The sequence below is a fragment of the Struthio camelus genome, chromosome 11 (genome assembly GCF_040807025.1).
Source record: "Struthio camelus isolate bStrCam1 chromosome 11, bStrCam1.hap1, whole genome shotgun sequence".
In the NCBI taxonomy this organism is placed as follows: domain Eukaryota; kingdom Metazoa; phylum Chordata; class Aves; order Struthioniformes; family Struthionidae; genus Struthio; species Struthio camelus.
Window position 1 is genome coordinate 7,860,166 of NC_090952.1, and position 22,266 is coordinate 7,882,431.

General features: G+C 37.1%; 1 protein-coding gene across 5 annotated transcripts in view; it reads right to left on the reverse strand.

The window, feature by feature from the left end:
• The window catches only part of ATRX (ATRX chromatin remodeler), an 88,375-nt gene that overhangs the window by 37,003 nt on the left and 29,106 nt on the right, over window positions 1-22,266 (reverse strand). For 3 of the 5 annotated variants that reach the window (XM_068956587.1, XM_068956589.1, XM_068956590.1), the window contains 10 exons: window positions 19,513-19,591; window positions 12,771-12,901; window positions 12,059-12,238; window positions 10,196-10,289; window positions 9,534-9,642; window positions 8,856-9,035; window positions 8,353-8,494; window positions 7,051-7,160; window positions 1,982-2,128; window positions 1,590-1,767 (listed from right to left, as the gene is read on the reverse strand). In XM_068956587.1, coding sequence (XP_068812688.1) covers window positions 1,590-1,767; window positions 1,982-2,128; window positions 7,051-7,160; window positions 8,353-8,494; window positions 8,856-9,035; window positions 9,534-9,642; window positions 10,196-10,289; window positions 12,059-12,238; window positions 12,771-12,901; window positions 19,513-19,591 — 1,350 coding nt within the window. The remainder of the gene's footprint in view (window positions 1-1,589; window positions 1,768-1,981; window positions 2,129-7,050; window positions 7,161-8,352; window positions 8,495-8,855; window positions 9,036-9,533; window positions 9,643-10,195; window positions 10,290-12,058; window positions 12,239-12,770; window positions 12,902-19,512; window positions 19,592-22,266) is intronic. The other 2 variants (XM_068956588.1, XM_068956591.1) reach the window with 1 other exon arrangement.

Here is a 22,266-nt window from a genome sequence, read left to right on the forward strand (position 1 = left end):
ATTAAATAGGCTCCTGTGCAAATTAAGAAGTTTAGGAAAAGATGGAGAGACATAAGAAATTTAAAAAACATTTTAGAAGGAGTGTAAGACAGTTCAGGCACACAGATATTAATCGGGTAATAAAAGTAAAAAAAACCCGTACCCATAGTGAGCTGGCAAACTTCCAAATTAAGAAGCAAGAACAGCCATCATCAGCTAAACATGCTTTACAAATGCAAAAATGAGTAATTGCTTTGTTTAAGGGTTACTGAGACTAAAATGGCATAACTGCATTGCTGGAGTACGTACAGAAAGCTGTCTGAAACCAACTCTCCGTGGCCAGGTTACAAACATAGGCGTTTGCTTTTCAAAGTGCAGCACACGATCGCTTGTGTGCTTGCCATTTAGACTACTTTTCTATAGTATCAACTTAGATATTACCTCACCATTCTGAAAACTCATTTTTTCGAGCTGCACAGCAATAATCACAAAACCATTTTTCCCATTAGAGGAATCCTCTAGTCTCTTATCACACAAATCAGCACTGCTATCATTTGAAACTTCACAAGATCAAGCTCACCAAGCAGAATTACAAACCAGACGAATGCTAGATTTCCATCAGAAATCAGAATTAATGTTAAAAAATTAAGACAAATCAAATGTATTCTTAACAGTGAACAAACCTAAAGTCCAGTCAGATAAAATAAACAACAGGAAAATCTACCTCAAGAATCTTTCCCCTACCATACTGGTATTCCCAATTCTGACCAACTTTAACAGAAATATCAAAGTTATGGCAAAAGTACCCTTCAAAAACAGGATTTAAAATAGTATGTATGCTGAATAACCTTAAGTAGTTTTCAGATATCAGTTGAGAATTTGGAGGAAAAATTACCTCCACTTGCCATTTCGATGAAATTTGCTCTTCCTAGGATTTTTACTTCTGTTCGGCAATCGCTTACTAGATTAGTTATATCCATTTAAAATGTTTTCAAGTGCTTACATACACATTTTCCAAAATTTTGCTCCAACACAGTTCAGTTGATCTTAAAACCAGATTCTATTTTTCTTACTGAGAAAAAACTAAATTAAGTGCGCTTTATCTGCAATTTGTTCATTAGCACTTAATTAACACTTATTTATTCACACTTCTAAGGCATTTTCGCAACTATTTTTAATGTGTAGTTGCTCCCATGAAGGCAGAATTCCAGTGAGGCTAAAGCAGCTTGTGGCTGTAACAAATTGGCAGATTAAAATAACCTTAGGCTCCCAACAGAGACACTTCAAGTTACCAGACAAGGAAAACAGCACTGGCAAAAAAGATATCTGCCGACAAAGAAAAAGTTGCTAGTAGTAACTCCTGTCAAAATACCTGTTGTCGTTTTTGTATTTGACCTCATACACAAAATCACTGACAGTCCATTTACAAAAACGCAAGGGGGAGTTTCTGAATGACCATTCAAAGGAAACAAACAAACAAAAAATCTCCCTAATGTTACATTTTAAAATGATTTTCCAAACAGATGTCCATTTGCCAGATTACTTAGCTCATATGTATCATACTTTCTGGTTTGAATATACAATGCATACTTGCATTAATTTTCACTTACCTGGATCAACTAAAGCTTTATTAAATATTTCTTTAAGTTTTCTACTCTTCACGTTTCTGCCTTGTGCAAGATTGCGATACATCTCGTAGCCTATTATCATCACACCTCCTTCATCTTGCCAACGCTGGAGCATATAGCTTCTCTCTTGAGGGCGTTTCACAGTTGCTAGTTCACAGACCTTTCAAAGGGGGAAGAACATGCTCGAAACTGCTCTTCAAAATACCAAAGCAGTGGTATAACATTTAAATTCCCAAAGCATATTAACGTAAGGATATTTTTCAAATAAAGTGCATTCCTTAACCTGGATTTGGAGTAGTGGACTTTGTCCCAAACACATACACCAATTATGTAAAAGTTATTTCACTTTCAAGAACTCTCTTTAAGCCTTATACCTCGAGCTTCTCATCATCTTCTAAACCTTCTTGCCATTTTTCAAACTCGTTCAACCAGTTCAGGGCAGTGTTCAGTGGACACACTACCAGAGCTGTCCGGAAATCCAGCTTGTCGCAGAGCAAGACCGTGTGAAGAAAACTTACTACCTGCAAGAAGAAAAAGAACCAAACAAAGCAACCCAAAATAAAACACTGAGTATTAAAATCCGGGAAAGAAACATACAAGCATCTATACGTTCACATAAGGAACTTAACCAACAGTCTTGTTCAAACATTCGTACTCTGTTCATTAAACAACTCACTTTCTGCTTAAAATTCTATACACGTGTAATTGATTTAAAGATGAGCTTATTTCTGTCTGTTATATGGCTGCTCACCTCCTTCACATATTGAGACACACCTAATTTTGAATTGCTCCAGGGAGCTGAACAATTCCACAAATAATAAATCCTCCCTCTAAATTTCACCAACTATTTTCATAATTTAAAACATATCTACTAGGTCATTTTTGAGCATTCTCCCAATCCTCCCCATAACCCTTAAGTAAATCCACATCTTTAAACCTCATAAATGTATTAAGTTTCCTCAAAGTTAACTTCTTCCTTTTAAATCACTCGTTTTCCACATTTTTTTCAACTCCTTGGCAAATTTGGGCCTGGATTTATCAGGTTTTTCAGGATTCAAACCCAGGTAGTACTTTCTCAAAAGACCTCTGAACCAGGACATTGAAGCCCTTTCCAAATATTCACTTGTAGCCAGTCTGGGTGTACGCTGCGGACGACGTCACCTCCTTAAGGATGGAACTAACTCTTTTGATGCCGGTCAGAGACCTTCTGCTGGGGTGCCTGTTTTCAAAGAGTAGCGAACGAAGAAAGGGCTACAGGTAGCATGTAACATGCCATGAGCACAGAGTCAACGACCCTGGCAGCTCCAGCTCTCTCATACCACACTTTTAATGGTGCAGACCGCTCTCTAACCCACACAACGATGCAACATCCTGTAAGCTCTTTCTAGATCAAAACCTGCTATTTGACAACTCCAATTTAATATACCATCAGAGTATCAGAGTCATGTCAAACTGCATGACTATGTTATGAACACTAGACGCCAAAATGTTTTTAGATGCTGCAATACTGAAAGAAATACTAGTGGTTTTACTATTAAGAAGAAAGTATCTTATGTTCAGATGCAGGAAAAAACTACACAGAAGACTGATGACACAAGTCCTACGTCCTCAGGAGCCAGCAAGTCCCTAACTGCTTTATCTCCCTGATCCTTTACTGACATTCTTCTCCGTGATTTACAAAGTCTTCTAAAAACTTACTTGAGTCAGCTCTTGTAAGAGCTAAGCTACAAACGCCATTATAGAGTACAAGAGAAACACTGGCAAAGGGCCACATAAGGAAGCAAACAATCCACTTACCTAAGCGACAAACAGCGGTCATCAAAGCAATTAATACATATTTTAAACTGTGGCTTTTTTTGATTATCAAGAAGCTACAGCCAAAAAAGACAGTCAAATCTTATGAACACATGTGGATCTCACAGAAAAATATCTTCTGCTGTGAAATATTTCATCAAATTATTTACTGAAGTATGCAGTATATAAAGTAACACAGATTGCATTTCATTTCTACTGTTCTGCAATACCTTGCAAATTTCTAGCAAAAGGTATAATCTACCTCCTGAAGAATCGTGATGCCCAAGTCAGAATTAGCTATATAAAACAAACTTTTCAAAGGTGAATTTCGAAGCATGCATGAAAATCCATTTCTGTAGGATTGTGGACTGACAAAATCTTGTGGCCGTCATCTCAACTTCCATAAACAAAACAAAGTTACATACCAGCAGCTGGATTTATTAGAAACATACTGTCCATACCTTGTGCAACGCAAGCATTCAAGATTGAAGCTTGTTTTTCCTAAACAGTATATATACAGAATGACTGCAGTCCCCCTGCTCCTCTGGAGCTCCACATTACTCAAAAATAAAAATAAATAAATAAATAAATGAATGAATGAATAAATGATGCAATTCCCTTGATTCCCTTCAGTTGGTTTTTTACAGAAGTATCTCAAGAATCTGAAGATATTATTCCAACCTAAAGTGCTCCATGACAGCTCCTGTATCTTGCAATTCCCAGGTCAAGAAGGAAGATTCTCAAAGTCCTCTTAAGCAGGATCATCAAGTTTTAAACAAAATTTGTCTCAACTAGGTCAGAGGAGAGCAGGATCATGTGTTTGCTAAGGTACTTTACTTTTTGAAGAATCTTGGGTAGCAGTAGGATTAGACGGAAAATATAAGAACCAGGAAGGCATCTGGACCAGCAAGGCTTAGTTAATTCTAGCTAAGAATAAACGACTCCTACTGGGGTGTCTCTGAAGATTTTGCCTGGGAGTATACTTCAAATCTCTAAAAATAACACCGGAAGACATCAAGCCAAGCCAAGCCAAGCCAAGCCTGCTGTCTAGTAGCTTCCAGGTGTGCTGAATATGCCTAATGCCAACCAGCAAGGCAGATGTGAGCACTAGAGAAAGTAAACCCTACTGACAATTCTCATACCAAGCATACAAGTGTCAAAGACTAACTGATTGTCAACAGGGTCGTAAAGCATTTTGCTTGCTAAGTTACTAACAACACTCCAATGCTGGCTGTTGTCACTTTCAGACTATGAACCTCGCTATGGCACAAAAAGGTTGAGACATCTTTTATACAGCTCGGAATTCCAGTACGTCGATATACTGACCTCTCTACGAATGAACAGATCTTGAGCCTTCAGGTATTGTGATAGGGCTTCCCAATCCAATGGGGAAGCATTCACCACAACTGACCAAGATGGAAGAGGATGGTGAAATGGCATTTCCTCACAGACGCTTTGAGGATCCCATCCTCACTGTAGGAAGAAAATAACCTCTTTGAGAACCATCATCACCACGCTAAAGAGACTGCACTCCAGGGAGCGAGTAAAGTGCATCCGTATCTGGAGCATCTGAAGAAGAAATCTAGAATGAAGTGTTGCTGGCTGCTACGTGATCTAGAATTGCCAGCCACAGCCTCACTTGAAGCGTTAGGCAGAGCTCCTAGAAAGTGATTTCATAGCTAAGAATTGATCCTGTAGGAAGAAGGCCCTGACTGACAGGGCACTGAGTTGAAATCAACTCTAACGGATTCCAGTGTCTGCAGAAGCTGCAGATTAGATTTCTAGCGTTCACCTTGAGCTGGAGAATCAAAAAGGTTCACGTTAACTTGAAAATTCATTCCTTTCAGAGTCATTTCACCAGCCGGTTGGCCTGATAAAGATATAGGAATATCTCCCACCTCCAGACATGAGCAAACAGCATCAGAACTTCAATGAAGGCCTACGACAGGGAGACCAAAGCAGCCCTGCTTTTATCAGCAGCGACTGCGTCTAATAATGAATAGCAGATTTTTCTGGAAAGATACACTGACAGTCAGCTTCCTGCAGGTCAAGAGGCACGAAGCAGTTCCCTTTCTGAAGGCTCAGGATGACACCAGCTAAGGGCACTTATCTTTTCCACCTATCAATGTAAACATTCAGTCCTTTTCAGAATAGATGAGAGTGTTACCCTCCTTTCTTCAGTGACCTCAAAAAATTCCCTTCTTCTTTCTCAGAACCAAAGGGAAAGGTTCTTCTGTTAAAAGGAATCCCTGGGAAACAGATGAGGAAGTAGAGCAGCAAGACAGGCAACCCACCCCATTACCTTGTTCACAGCATTTGTAGTGATGCTAAATCTGGCTACATGCAAAAACAAAATTTATGATGAAAGACAGATAGATAGATACTTGGAAAAAAGCAAACAGAAAGGGAACTCACCGCTGCTAACTACCCTGAAAAGATACTAGCCTGAATACTGACATGCAGGGAATCCAGGAAACCTCTGGATTTTGATCTTTTATTTCTTTTGAAGTTCAAGGTGACCTGACAGGCCATAAGTGTCTCCTGAGGCCCAAGAGAAAGAGCTATGACTGTTGTTTTACACAACCCTTTGAGTGATCAGCTTCCAAAGAAATATTTCAAGATGGGGACTGAGCTTCAAGTTGTAAAGACTTTCAGACCGGGGAAGTTGTTCACTGTGCCATTTTTAACGTGGCAGAACAGGGGCTTGTATCAGACAAAGGTATGCAGAAATCTTTTTGATTAATGCTACAATATTCTGTTTTAAAGTTCTTTTAAGAAACGGTCTTCAGCAGCGTAAAAGAGAAGGAAGAGTTTACATGCACTGAAGCGGCAAAGGAGGCTTGAACCTGAAGATCTCGGGAAGCAAAGGACTGTAAAGCCAAAGGAAAGAAACAAAAAAGAGAAAAAATGGTTGAAGTGGTTGAAAGCCCTATGGTTACTGCCAAGGCAATAAAAATTTCTAGTCTTAACTGCTCGCAATGCACGACGACCCCAAAATATGAATGTACAGATGGACAAACACTGACAAATAAAACAGACCCCCCCTTCCCCCCCCAAACCCAGAACGGACTAAATTGTACAAAAATGTTGTTTATCTTAAAACATAACCCCTGTGACTTTAGACACTAAAAGCCTGTCATAAAAAATGCGCGAAAAACCTCTACTCTAGCGGTGCAGCAAATAAATCCAAAAACCACTGAGGAAAAAGAACAATTTAAAGAATAACACAGGAATGAGGAACACAGTAAAAAGCACAACTTGCTCAAGATTATTAAACTAGCTTAGAAACAGAGTTCTTAAAGCTTATCTCCTACTAGCTATATTCTGTTATTCTGGGTTGCAAGGGAGCTACACGTTACTTACAATTAAATATGAACTTTTCAGTGAATATCAATTATTAGTCGATTTAATTTTAGATATTTCTAAAGCAGAGGATGCACAAGTACATAACAAAACCTCACAACTACACAAACATAGCTTCTTTCAGAAAACTTTTTACAAAGCTTTTCTTCAACAATCCCCAGCAAGTCACTGCCTAGGAAATAGTAAGTTTTTACTATGTTCTGAAAGTCATTAAAATAGCCTTTTGCTGGATCAGCTTGTGAGAGCAAGCTACAGACTAGAAAACAAGGAGACTTTTGTTCCTTACCTGCAATGTTTTCCCCAGACCCATACAGTGAGCAAGAATGCATCCAGAACCAGGAGATGTCTTTGTTTTTTTTACAGATTCACAACAGCAGTCCCACATGAACTGAACACCTGAAGAAAATTTTTGAAAATTTTCTTACTAAACAGTCATTTTATTAAATTTCAGCTGATAAGAGATAGGTGAAATCACTGTAAGATCATGGTAAACCTTCCAAAAGCACTGCTCAGGGTAATTATTGGTGCATTTCTGTCAAAGGGGTAGTATGTGAGATGATCTTTGTCTTGAGCTTAGTCATATGCAAAGTTTTCATTGCAGATGTGGGAACTGGATTAGAAAATACGACTGTGCAGGTAGTAGATGACTGCAAACATGGGGACAGGGAGAAAAGAGGAGACGGCAGGGAAGGGGCAAGGACTTAATGCAAAGACAAATAATCTTGACAAATTAGTGAAATGCTATGAAATCAATCAGAAGAAATTCTGTAAAGGTAGATGTAGAGTACTATGCTTAAGGAGGCAAAATCAAGTAAGAACCCTGACAGCAGCATTGCTGGAAAAGGAGAGGAAATATATAATACATAATAAAATGTCTTAACAACACGAGGGGCTGCTGGGTGATTTTTTATTCTTTGCAATATATTTATAAGAGAGTTGTATTCCACTCTGCTATACTCAGCACCGATGAGGCTTCAATTTGACTGCTGTGTCTGGTTCAGGGCACTTCCCTTTAAGAGCTGGAGCAAGTCCAGAAGATTATTACTAGAAGGGAAAGGTGTAGATTATGATCTTGGAGGAAAATTTAAAAGAATAAGCTATGGAGAAACTTATGATTAGCTATCATCCTTTTCTTCTTCTTCACTAGAAATAGAAAACGACAACAAGTTGGCTTGACTTGCAGTGCAGTCATGTCAGGTATTAGGAAAAATATTCCGGACCAAAAAGTCAAGAAAGCATTGGAAGATTGTGAAATCTTCACTGAAAACTATAAAAAAAAAAAAAAAATTAGGTAAATTTTTCTCCAGTATGGTAAACATATATTTGATTCTGCCTCTGTGCAGAAAATTAGACGATTCTGAGGCCCCTTTCAACTTTACCTACTTAAGATTCTTTGTCTGTAAAACAGACTCATGTTTTGCTGATGTCGTTTATTTTTGTTCAGACCTTCCAAAAATGATACATTAAATCCTGTGTTTTGGCATTTGCCTGCCAAGGAGGTTCACTTAGAATTCCAATTCGGCTTGTATAACCCACAGGGCCAGGGTTAAAAAAAGGATTAAAAAACCTCTATTTTTTTCTTTCTTACCATCTACTTGGTGTGGTTTCAGTTTGGTAACTATGTTCCTGTGAACCTGCACTAACGGTTCTTTGGTTTCTTCATCTTCATCTAAAACCAGCTTAGTTGTAATTGGACATTTCAGAGGTGAAGCATCTTCTATCTCTATCACCTAGAAGCAGAAACAGTGCATGACGGTAATACTTCACACGCTGACTAAACATTTTGCAAACACAAAGGGTTAGCAAAATTCTAAGTCATCTAATTAACTGAAACCTACTTCAGGAGACCTTTTCCCTCATGAAAGGTAAAACAGTAGACAACTAAAACAAGAAACAACTTATCTTAAGTCCTCAGGAGTCTTAAATAAAACTTACAGATCTTAACCTGCAACAAATTACAAATCAAACTTGTGGCTTACATGGCTACAGTTAAGCAGCTTCAAAGGTACTTACCAAATTAAACTGAGATGTCTTAAACATCATCATCAATTCAACTTCCTAGCATCGTTTTGCAAAGAAAATGGAACATACCTCTCTCAATTTCTCTCTCTCTCGTTCTCTTTCTGCAATACGTTTTCTTCTTTCTTCTTCCTCTTTAAGTGCATTTTGTGTTTCTGTTCTTAGTTTATCATCTTTAATAATCTTCCTTATTTTCTTCCTGCCTTTTCCAGGAGATTTTGAATCATCGTTGTCCTCATCCTCAGAATTACTCTATTACAAATTAAATAAACCAGCCATTAACAAGAAAATTATGACACAGACCACCAAAATCTTGATTTTTAGAGAAAATTTGCATATACAGGTATACCATATTTATGCACAAAAAATTTTATACACATCTAATTTAGCTCGCAGAAAAAAGATGCTTTTTTTTAAACAAGTTAGTCAGTATGATAACAGAGGTACCACCTTAATTACACTGTATTCTGAGATACTAAGGATAACTTCACCTGCACAAAGCAGTACTAAAGGTACTGTTATCATACAATACTAACTAATGACTTATACTGAATATTAATATATTAAATATTATCATATAAAATATACATTAAATAAAAAACTTTGTCTGATCTAGTGGCGCATTTATTCAACTATAACTTGCTTGATCCTTTGGACAGAGCTGTTCCAGATGCCCAAGTCCCTAACCAGTTGGCATAAGAAACAGGAACTCCTTTTCCCATTTAGTTAACTTAAAGCACAATATAGTACCTTGTTGTTATTTTCACTTGAAGAATCCTCTTGAACCTTTATACGCCTTCGTTTCTTTTTCTGTTTGTAACTGCGCTGGTTTTCTTCTGCCTCAGCTTTCTTGGCAGATCTATGTTAAAAAAAGGCAGTCCCATGGTAAACAAAGATAATTCTTTGCTTGACTGATGGACAATGATAAAAAATTACACGAAATACATTGCTAACCAACAGAAAAACTACTCCTTTCATGCAAGCAACCGTGTACTTTCTAATTCTCTCCTCCCCCTGACCTCACAGGACACACACACAGCAACAATCTACTCCAGACAACCCCAAAGAATCTCAAAAATTTAAAGTATTATCTTTTTATTGGAATCCACCATTCCTTGATTGGCATAATTGGCAAAAAAAAGGGTCATTTTTCGCTAATCTGTTTTCCCTATTGGCTCACCAAACAGCCACGTACCACAAACTCTGGTATAAATACGAAATTCTTTCAGTTGCTGCAAAGTTAATTAGCAGACATGAAAATTTAATGTAAGAAGTATCAAAGGATTTAAAGACTGATTCTAGGTCTCTTAAGTCAGTAAAGATACATTAATTTTACCTTTTCACTGCCTAAATCATACCATTAAAACAAAAACCAAACACAAAACACAAGCATAGTTATGTTTTATTTATACCTTGTTCTCGGACGTTGGTCATCTTCAGATTCACTCACTTCTTCACTAACTGCAGATTCATGAAACTCTGAGTCATTTGAATCATCACTGCTCACTTCAAAAATAAAAGATGATTTCATATTGAATATTACGGTAAAGGAAGCAACATTATTTTCTAAGTATACGACATATTCCTTAAGATCAAAAATGACTGCAGCAGTTCATTTCAAGAAGTATGGGAACGACTAAATATATCAAGCAGAAGTGACAGCAATATAAGGAGTCCAGAGCAGAAAAGGTAACATGCAAGCACTAGCTGAGTCCTTACAAATGGCGTGTTAGGCTCAAAAGACTTAAGATCTTTCTATATATGTATACATCTAAGTACAATTCAAAAGCAAATGATGGAAAGCATTCTATGAGAAAGCTTCACGTTTCAAAGACTGCGTGTGAGGGAGAACACAACGAGGAACAGCACAGAACTCTGCAGAAAGCATAAGATGATTTTTACTTAAACAGAAGCTTTTGTTGCAAATGTTATTTTTATAATCACTCTTCACGGTTCACGAAAACAACGCTAATTTACTAACAACACGTGCAGTTAAACTACTGCATTCGTGGCTTGAAATTGCTTCAGGTAGTGCAAATTTAAAATTGACTGAAAGGACAATTAAAAATACACTCAAACAGCAGCATTAGCAATATTTTCATAACTACTTTTAGGAGTCATCACTGGCATTTATAGGTAATTAGAAACAGCATGCTATTTAGCACTTTTATAATTTCAGTTTGACTTTGAACACGCTGGAAAGCTGAATTGTTTTATGAGTTGCAGACTTCAAACACGGATTGTTTTACATACTCGGCGAGAATGTTAATAACGTTAATATGTTAATAAACGTTAATAAAACACTGAGCTGAAAAAAAAAAACCCATTGTATCGCTCTACTTGGGAGCAACGTCATTGACAAGACTTATTGCTAAAGCATCCTGAGAATTAGTCCGGCCACACCTTATTTGCACACTGCCACCGTATTCAGAACTAATTTTTCAAAAGAAACATTATTGGTAGAGTTAAAACTCCATAAGGGAAGAACAGCATGAATACGAATCTTCAGACAAAAAGGAGGATTTTCACGGGGAAATACATTAAACAAACTACACTGCATCTTTTGGCCTACGAACGCTGCTAACGAGCACGACACGGCGAGCATTGCTGCAATGCTAAAAAGAGACAAGTACACCTTCACCGCACGCTGTGCGGCATACACCCTCCCTTCCACCGCCACTGAAACGCTGTCAAGACGTCTACGCTGACCAAGGCGGCGGCCAGCGTTCGCCTGCACTACCGCTCCCCTCCTCTGCCCCGGGTGGGAAAAGCCTAGGGCAGGCATCCTTTGCTCTGGCAGGTGACAACGCGAACGAGAAAAGGCAAGCATCGCTTCGCAGTGCCATCTGGCGTTCAGCTAAAGCTCGCGGCACTTAAATTCTACGGTGGAGAAATTTTCTGGTGGCGCAACAGCCTATTAACAGTCCGAGGAAAAGAGAAACCGCATTAAGGGAAGGGGGAAATTGGTTTTCATAAATTAGTCATACCGGGTTTAGCTCGGTTATTCAAGGCTAGTAGTCAAAACTTAACAAGATTAACCCAATTCAGAGGCTACACTAAGCGGAGAGAGCTGTTACCAGTTGCAGTCATCGTTCACATCTTAAACAGAAGTAGTTCTCAAACACAGATAAGGGAATTTTAGATTTAGTACGTGAGGAAGTTTATATAGATATTTTAAAATTACAGAGTTTACTATCGATCTCCATTCTGGCATGCTTTGGACCTGTTTTATAGAAACAAATATTTTCTGTGACACAAACGTTTAGATCATGTACCTTTCCTTCTATTTCTGCGTTTCCCCTCTTTTGTGTCTTTGGGTTTCCCCTTTTTCTCTTCGCCAGACTCCCCGTCACTCACAGTTAGCTTGTGCCTCAGCAGCCTGTGTCTGTATCTAGGCTTCTTTGACTCTTCTTCATCTGAATCTGATTCAGAGTTATCTTCCTTCTCATTCTCTTCTGTCAGAGATAAGAGTCAGCGCAACATGCACACTGGTAATTATTTTCTTATTTAAATTTAATAAGAATTAAATTCAGATTTAATTTTGGCTACTTTTTGTGCTTTTTCAGGAAATTATGGACAATAACATACAGTTTTACCTTCCAAGTGTAAGCATTTTACACTGTCTGATCATCTGGATTGTGCATAGCAACAACGGTGCCTGTTAGTCATATTGTTCCTGAGCTTTTTGCAAGTCCTACCGCTCTTTACACACTATTCTTCACACATCCCTAGGACTTTTGGATTGGTTACAAAATCTGACCATTAACAACAGCAGCAGCAAAAACACACTTGCAGAGGAGTTAGCAATAATAACCCTTATGATCATACACACTGACCTCTATTGGGCAACCAGCTATCAACATCAGCTAGTTTATTTTTTTGTTGAAACTGAAGAAACTTTACTAAGTACAATTTTCACTATGTGATATTTGAAATTATGACAGACACTATAGCACCACTTTTTTCCAGCTGCTTTTTGGTGCTCACCATCATCTCCTGGGTTTTCATTTTGCTTTCCAGTTTTCTTTTTTCCTTCATCTGACTCTTCATCTGAAGACGCATCCTCATCAGAGGAAAGATTGGCTTTGATTTCTTCTAAAAGCATTTTCTTGGCAATTCTTTGAAGCAAAACAGAAAAAACTATGTATTCCATTGTTCAAGCACATCTATGAACAATAAATGTAATACCATTCAGAACTTCAAAAACAGTGTTGAAAGCTGAACAAAAAAACACGATGAAAAAATCATGGTGATAAGACAGGATATTTCAGCAAAATCTCATGTCGAATGTAACATGTTAACCTGCTTTTAGAAAGCTGATCTTTATAATGCTTCTTAAAAAAGCAGTTTCAGACATTACAAGACTGGAAATAGCTATAAACTGTACAGCTTTAAACATTTCAACAAAGTAAACCCATTTTTTTCCTCTGCTACTTGTTCAATTCTTCCCCACTCATCTCTCCTCATGAGTTCAGGCATAGGTGTCTACTTGAATTCTAATGGTAACAAGAACGTGAAGATGCTGCAGACCAAATCCTAATACTCAAACCATCCAAGAAAAAATGTTACCAAGCTTAATTGATTTTAATCAATGGGATTCAGGTGCCCTAATTTCCTGAGGCATTGAATCTACATGATTTTAAACAGCAGTAGTTTTTAAAACAGATTATCACTGAATGCATTTGTTCTAAGCATAGAGAAGAAGATTACTGTAAGATCCATTAATTCACACAATTCAGACTCTGTGAACTAAAAGGAAAAAAAAATGAGTATTACCCTACATCTACATAGTGGGCCCACTCTACTGCAAAAGAGATGCTGTAGGAATTGATGCAACTCATGATGACTCAAGAAGAACTGCTAATAAGTGCCTGGGGAAAAAAAAACACACCGAATCCCTCAAATATCTGCAAGCACTCGCCTTATGGCAATGATAGCAAAATACACACGCACACACACACATATATATATGTATACGTACGCGCGCACACACACGCGCGCGTGCACACACACACACGTTTAAAAAAAAAAAAATCTATTGAACATTATGGGACCCGAACTTTATAGAAAAATTACATTCTTACTTCCCGTCCCGCAAACTGTTTGCTCAGCTTCCCAGTTTCATCTCAGTACAAGAATGTTTTCAGCTAACATACAAAAACTTACTATGGAAAAATGATTTCTTTACATGCTCTTGCAACACAAAAAAAAGAAAAAAAATCTAACATGAAAATACATCCAAGGGAAAGTATGAAATGATGTGTCAAATGCACAGGAAAATAGCGGACTTATCTGAGAACTCTTTTCCCCTTCTTCCAGGGGAAAAAATCCTGAAAGAATGAAACCAGGCCTTCCTCATATAAATATTAGAAATATTATACTTTTCATTCCATAGTCTTCAATATTAAATGAAAAACTTCTTTCTTTCCTAGGTCAGATCTGGTCTGTCCTGCTTTCCAGGAGAATTAGCGCATATTGTATGTATATAGTTCAGAATGGGAAGTCAAAACAGTAGTTCAGGACCCATGAAACTGAACCACGACCTAGGCTTCACTTGGAGTACGCGTAGGAACAATTATCTTTTAAGTACGGCTTCTTACGCACTAGAAAATTAAAGTATCCATAAAACAAAAGAACTTTGCAAAGGGAACTTTCCCAAGACATTTTTAATTACACTTCATACTGTATTTTCTATCTTTTAATACATTTTGACATCTCCCACCAAGATTTCACAGCTAATGTGTGTTCAGTTATTATTAAAAGACGGAAGTAAAATGGGTTAGTCAACAGCACGGAGCCTTTTTAGATTGCTCAATGAATCACAAACTGTCAGCATCCAAAACAAACTTCTTTTTTTTCTGAAAAATGACTTTCTAAAGAAACACCGTCCTGATTCAAATGCAATACTTTTGGTGAATCGAGCTTTTAATTCCACATACATCAACAGATCACACTGTAAACCCAATGAAAACTTAAAGTCCATAGATCAAGTAACATCCTCTTCTGTCAGTTTTTGCATTAGCCCTTTCAGAGGATTTAGGAAAGGGACTCATATAAGGTATTAAAAAAAAAAAAAAAGTACAATGGCAACAGGAGCAAAGGGCTCCTTCTATTAGAAGTGAAGACTGCATTGCATTGCTTCCATCTGTTTATGCTCTGAAGAACATTTTATTCAGAATAAAACTGCTTGGAAGGTCACAAGTTGGTTTCTTTTAAAAAGCTTTGAATATGAACTATCAACCTTGAGTCCTACTCCATGAAATGCAGACAGAAGCAGTTTGGCCACTTTTCATATTTTAAAAACAACATCATCATGATCAAACTTGCTTTGGACAGTGAAGTAGCAGTGCTAAGAAGATTTGCAAAAATTTAAAATTTAATCCTGAAAGTACTGTCTAGTAATACTGCACGTTACTTCATATCACCCCCGGTAATACTAGTAAAGTCAACAAAACCTGAATTTGGATAATGATACTCACCTTTAGCACAAGTCATCTTAAAAAAAAAGCTTTTTTTAAAACAAAAGCGGACTTTGGTTTAACAAGAGAAAGCAAGGATTTGTATTTGTTCTTTACTTTCTTATAAAATATGTTTAACGAAAAAAATCTAATAATGAAGGTATTATTTACTTCAAAAAAACATCCATGCACAAAATCTATTATTCATAGCCAAAATACGCTGCTATTTCCCTATTAATAGCCATTGTCCTTCATACCAACAATCATCTCAACCTCCTCACTTGGTAAACTCATTAGTTTCTAATTAATTATTTATAATGATGTTGATAAGTGATTGCTTCTATCCTTTGTGAAATAGAAAAAAAAAACCCTTTTTAGCTAGGATGAAGATTTAACCACTTTGAATCAAAAGGAGATGGAACTACTTATTTAGTGGAAACAGCTACGTTGTCTTCAGTGTGTTCTACTGCAATAAAGTTCGACTAAAAATGCAAGACGCTGTTCAGATATGTCCAGAATTTAAAAGATTTCTGCTTTTAATGTAACGGCATAACTGAACAGAATCAAAAGCGTAAATAATATTAGAACTAAACACTTTACACCTTGTAAACGCATCTGACAAATGACGAATGCAACAAACAGCTTATATAAATTAGAATAAATTGAGTACTGTGCTCCTGAAATTGGTTATAAGTTAAAATTACATGTGGTTCAAAATAGAATAGCATATTCCTATTTTAAGATGTAAATCCATTTAAAGTGAACAGGTTCCTAAACTAAGAAACTTCATACTGTTGCTTTAACGTTTTAGAATATTTATTTTAACATCAAACTGCAAGTACCAAGAAGAATAAGTCATGGTAGTGTGAAAACTCCCCCCTCCCATTTTCCCAAAGAAACCCATGAAAGTTAAAGACATTGTAATATTTACTGGGGTCAAGGACATAAAGTGTATTCTTTACACATTTAACAACTGAATACTATTAAAAACCTTTAAATACAAAACACAGAAAGCTGTATTATCTTCTGCATGGGACTTCAGGCAGTAAAGAACCCTGCATTTCATTCTCATTTCTGCCACTGACTGACTTTGACCTTGAGCAATTCATACTGCCTACTCCCACCCCATCTTATCTAAACAGATAGCAAGCTTTATAAGAAGGACATTTTTCCAATATGTATTCATACAGTGCCTTGCAGAACGGGGCCACAATCTCTACCAGGGCATATAAAAACAACTCCAGAATAAAACAATAGTATACACGTATAATTTTATATAAATTAGGATTTAAATATGCTTCACCTTTGTAAGAATGACATTGAAAACATACATTTTAAAATGATTTGGTTACAACATATTCTCTAACTTATGCTAAAGGAAAACAATTTAAAAAAAAGGGGGTAGGCAAGCTGGAAGTTACCTAAGGGTTGCTTAGTCACAGTATAGGACTATGTTAAATTATCCTTCAGACATTTCAGTAAAAATGGAATAGTAGGTGCAGCCTCTCATGATGTGGAGTTAAGTCCAAACAATAATTTGCACCATTCCTGTTCATGAATTTTAGAGAGCCAATGTGATGGACTCATTTATAGCTTGTCAAAAATCTTGATGAGACAATGCTGGCACTGTAAAACAATTTTCCTCTTTAAAAATAGTCATAATTTAAGATACTCATTACCACAATATATTACCAATTAGATATCAACTCACACGTAGTGTTCATAAATACCTACTAACTATAGGTAAAAATAAAGTTGCCCAAAACAAGCCTTTAAGGGGGGGAAGGGGGGGGGAAAAAGACATCTGTATGTGACTAACAAAAGGCACCATTTTTTCAGCTAGAACACTACTGAATTAAATGGGCCTTTGATATATTTTTTAAAATTTAGATCCATTTAAAATATATTTTAAGAGATGAATGTTTGAATGAAATGTCATACATGTTACAAAAATAATTAGTCAAAACTGCCAAACACCTTGTTCTAAATACTGTACTGTCTTTGTCGAAACAGTCTGATTTTCAAGCTGTCAGAGTTGTATTAAATTAAATGCTTGGACAAGAAAAATGTTTTACAAAAATTTATTGCATCCATCAAATACTTAAAGGCATTCCGCATTAAATACACTATGTACTTCTTAATGAACAAAACTGCTGCAAACATTAAACAGTACCATTTAAAAGATCAGAAGGACCAATAATAGATAATTACACAACATAAGATGAAAGCATACAGCACTGTCTGTCATATTATGACCCACTTGGATATTGCATTTTGGCAAAGATGATTTCAAGACTACTAATATTCATGTCATGCACATCCAAAGGAATGCAAATAACAGAACATCTAAACTAGAGACTTGCAAACATGAGAGTTCCCACACTACAAATACCCAGCAGGTACTACGTACCTTCTTTGGCCTGGAAGAAAATAGGCAACTTATCTGAAGAGTAGGTAAACTATTTAAACACTTTGTGTTGAGTAAACAGAAAACAAGCTTTTAACTTCTCAAAATTTGTTCCATCTTTTTACACTTTATATCTCTGATTTTGGTGCCAAGTACAACGCATGCTGAATGTGAAATCAGACTGCAGTTACCAGTTAACATGTCTGAAGGTTGACAAATCTACTCATTGACAAACACCTCCCCAACTCAGAAATATATATTCAAAATATTCGCTAAATAAAAACGTCAACAAAGATTCAGCTTAAAAACAAATTACAGAAACTGATTTTTAGAACATAATTTAGTATTACTGATTTGATCGTTACCAATTGGGTTAACTCATTTCCCAATATAGCTCTTAAAACTAAATAATGAAGACCTGTCAGTTCCCATTTGTACTGTAAATATTGAATTTGACAAAACTATTGGCTAAGTTATCAACCATAAACACTTTAAAAAAAAGAATAAAAAAAGAAAAAAAGAAAAAAAAATCAAAACAGGACTAAAATTAAAGCATCTTTTTAAAAATCTTGTATTACCAATGTTTACACGTTCTGCTTATGACCCTGTGCTGTAAGTCCCTAAAGAGCATCTTTCTTTAAAAGCTGAATTACTTCATTAAATTTTATGACTGAAAACAGGCAAGAACTATATCATCAGCAACATTTTGATGCCAAACTGAGGCCCGTAAAGGATATAAAGTAGCGTTTTTAAAATTTACTTCAGTCACATATCAAAACATACAACTCTGTGAAACAAAGAGACCATATTCTAAACTAGTAAGGCTCAGAAGCAGAAAAAGACTCCATCAGCAATTGTGCAAAGCTATGAAGCTGGTCCCATATATGCTATATGGCAAAAAAATCAGTTTCTGAAATACTGTATAAAATTTTGTTGAACAACTGTTCAGTCTAACTACAATAACTTCCAAAAAGAAACTCCAGCTCGTAACTGAGCAATACTTTATTTATGTTGTGCATTCACTAGTTAGGAAAAGAAGCTTTTACATTTTCTAGCCAGGCTAATTTCAATGACTACAATGGTATTGATTAAATTATGACATGTCTTAAAGAACTAACTATATCTTACATAAATTCATTTTTATTGAACTTGAAACCCAAGCAATACATTTAGGCCACAATTCTGAAAATAACTATGCAAAGACTTAAAATTTAATGTATAATTAGTCTCCTTGATACCAGCTGAGCCTATGCACAGTGCTTGTAGAATCACAGCCTTAACTGTCACAGAAGTGACTTCAGGTACTCATTAATGGATTAAAACTCAGTTTAACTAACAGTTGGAAATGTCTACAATACTGTTTTCTCCACGTTTGTGTTTTCTCTTTATTGAGAAAAGGTGTTTCAATTAAAAAAAAGCAAATTATGTAACAATATTAACCAAGTTCAATCCATAAAGATTTTAGCACTGCATATTGCACAGATGCAAATTTTTACCTTCTACTCATGTAACTAGTCGAAATTCACATTTATCAAAAGTAGGTTTTTACCTGACTGAGCGAAAAAACTTGTCACAAAACCCACATGTTCAATGGGAACATAAAATGGACAGTGCTGCAGTGCATTTATAACACACCCTACGCAAGGTGTGTTAGTTAACACTTCTAAATACTTTCTTTGCATTTCTGGATTTTGGCCTCTGTTTTCTGGCCCCATGTTCAAACTTGCGGGAAGCCTGTGAGCGAGTCTTTACAAGGCAGGCAGTCCTGGATTTTACAACCTGCTTGCTCTTCCGCTGCGCCGGTTTGCGCCCACGCCTAGGGTGTGTTATAATCTTTTTTAAGTCCTTACGGATGGAATCATACCTATTCTCAGGATCGTCATCATCATCATCTTCCTCCTCCTCCATTGGAACAGCCCTTGACTTAGTCTCTCCTTCATCTCCTGGAGGAGGAAGGAGACAAACAAAAACAAAAACAAAAACGAACACTTGGTACGTGTAAACCCAGCAATAAGCATACAAGGCATATGAACTATTGCCTCCATCAGGAATCCCCACGTAAAAATAGCTTAGTCACACCTCTGGTTTTTCATTAATAAACTAAAAAGGCAATCAGTACCTTAACGGATAGAAATAAATGTTCCTCATTAATAAAAATACATAATTTTTCAAGCAGCAGTTTTATCCACGTTATTCTTGCTACTATACACAACTCGCATTTTCCTTCCTCTTATATACAAGGAAATTCATTTTTCACACTGAAACAGACAAAGACTGCATACTCCGCTCAGGGAGATTCCTTTCTCAACTGTAAGAAGTTAGCAGCCGTTTCATTACTCCTTTCAGAAGTTCTGCCACTGAATTTGTGTAAGTTGAAGAGAAGGCCCAAGCAAATATAACGCAGTATCACTTACCAAACTTCTGAGCTGCCCTGCTTCCATTAAGAAGTACTCCAGAACAACACACTTCTTCTCTTTGCTTATTTTTGTTTTCAGAGTATCAAGCGCAACGTATGCATATTTGCTGCGTGTGTATGAAGAGTTACATTTTGAAAACTACACATGCTATCCTCAGAGCAAATATCCAAATTTGGATATGAGGATGCTGCCTCATATAGAAAACACACCAAAACCAACAGCACGGGGCACAGAACGCAGCGCACGATACAGCAAGGATAGCCCCATGGGACACCTGCCTTCAAATCCTCTGCGCTCCCCTGGCTGAGCTGCAGGGAATCCAGATAGCACCTTATTTCTAGCGCACTCCCCGGCTTTCCCCCTTCTTTCTGCTTTTCACTGAACCAAACGCAAACAAGTCAAATCTGCTAGTGACTATATTGAGTCTAGGGAAAGACACCTCAAAATCCTGACGAACCGAGGTGTCCTCTCATTCATGATTTCTACTGCTTATTTTCTACGTGCGGAGAGTGGACCAAGATTAGGCTGCAGCAGGTTTGCTCCGAGTTGTTTTAACATATACTTGTCCCGGAATTAACACTAACTAGATGCCTGACAGTACTGTGTAAGAGGCGATGACTGAAAGTCCCTCACTCTTAAGCTCAGATAAATAAAGTATTCTGTGGGTTAAAACAGATTCTACGTCAATCCTCTACCTACAAAGCCTGTTCCAACACAGAAAAGATTCCTTATTTATCTATTAAAACACAGGTAAACCGAAGACAAAGGGAAAATTTGCGCCCTCTTAAAAGAACATAATACAGTTTATTCTCATAAAATCATAGTCCAAACCTCTGCTCCAAGCAGAGCTAACTTAGTAGATCAGATTTCTTGAGGCCTTCTCCAGTCCAGTTTTGATTATCTCCAAGGACAGAGATTCCAAAACTCGACAGGCAACCTGTTTCAGGCATTCACCACCCTCACTGTAAAAATCTTTTCCTAGTACCCAACCTGAATTTTCTTTGCCACAACTAGTGTCCATGGCCTCTCAACCCTTCGCAGTGCACCTTAAAGCGCCCGGCTCTGTCTTCTCTAAAACCACTCACTCACTAGGTAGCTGGAAGGCAGCAATTAAGAGTCCCCATCTTTAGTCTTCTCTCCCCAGGCCGATCGCACGCAGTTCTCTCTCAGTCTAACTCTACTGTCAGTCAGCCCAACTCCATCAGCTCATTTCTCCCATTTGTACACTGTTCCCCATCCTCCCATCCAGTAATTACAGTGCGACTTGCAAACAAAACTTAATTGCCAGCAATGCCTCAGACAACGTCTGTTACATCCCCACCAGCTTGGGCCCCCGGGCCATACTGAAACAGACCTAGCCTATGGACAGACACCGTACAGGAGAATTTCCTAGTTTTTAAATATTTTTGACAATGCAGTGAGGCTCAAAACTGCTGCAGATAGGTTACTGCCACTAAGTATGATAACTGTCTATCTATCGGGCATGTTTTAACATACATGGCATTTACCATATGCAAGATGTCAGTTTAATCATTACTATGCAAAGAGTTGATTATTTGCCATCTCCCTCAGCAGTGGCATCTTTGGGGAAACATGCTTCTGGTGGCTTACCGGTCAAGCAAAAGTCCTAAAAATACTAACATGACATGCATAAAATTAAAAATTTGATTTTTTTTAAATTACTGTTCTCATTAAATAATGTAATTTTGCACATAAAAGTGATACTTCAAGTGTGCGCTTACAAGTGGTTTTTGGGAAAGCCAAAGCGCACCTTATGTGCCTTCTGCTATCTCCATAAACATAATGCTGTTTTGTTTTTCTGTTTAGTTGCAGCATGACAAACTAGGGGGGGCATCAGAGCGAACAATTAAAATCAAGTACAGAAAGTGCTGTGAAACATCAACAGAAAAAAACAAGTGGGAAGTAATTTCCCTCTCACAGTCATCAAAACAGCAAATAGACTTCATTTTTTCTTAGTTGAAAATCAGTTTCTTAAAAGTATCCATAGCGCACACGTAATGTGAAAACTGCCCTTCCTCTTCAAGCCCTCTAAAACCGAGCTTTCTAATCAAGTTGTTTTGTTGTTGTTTTCTCCTAGAAATATAATACATCAAACATTGATGAAGCAGTACTTCTATCTTGGCAAGAGTAATTACTGTTCATGATACCTCCTAAGAAAACGTTAAGCGATGACAAACTTT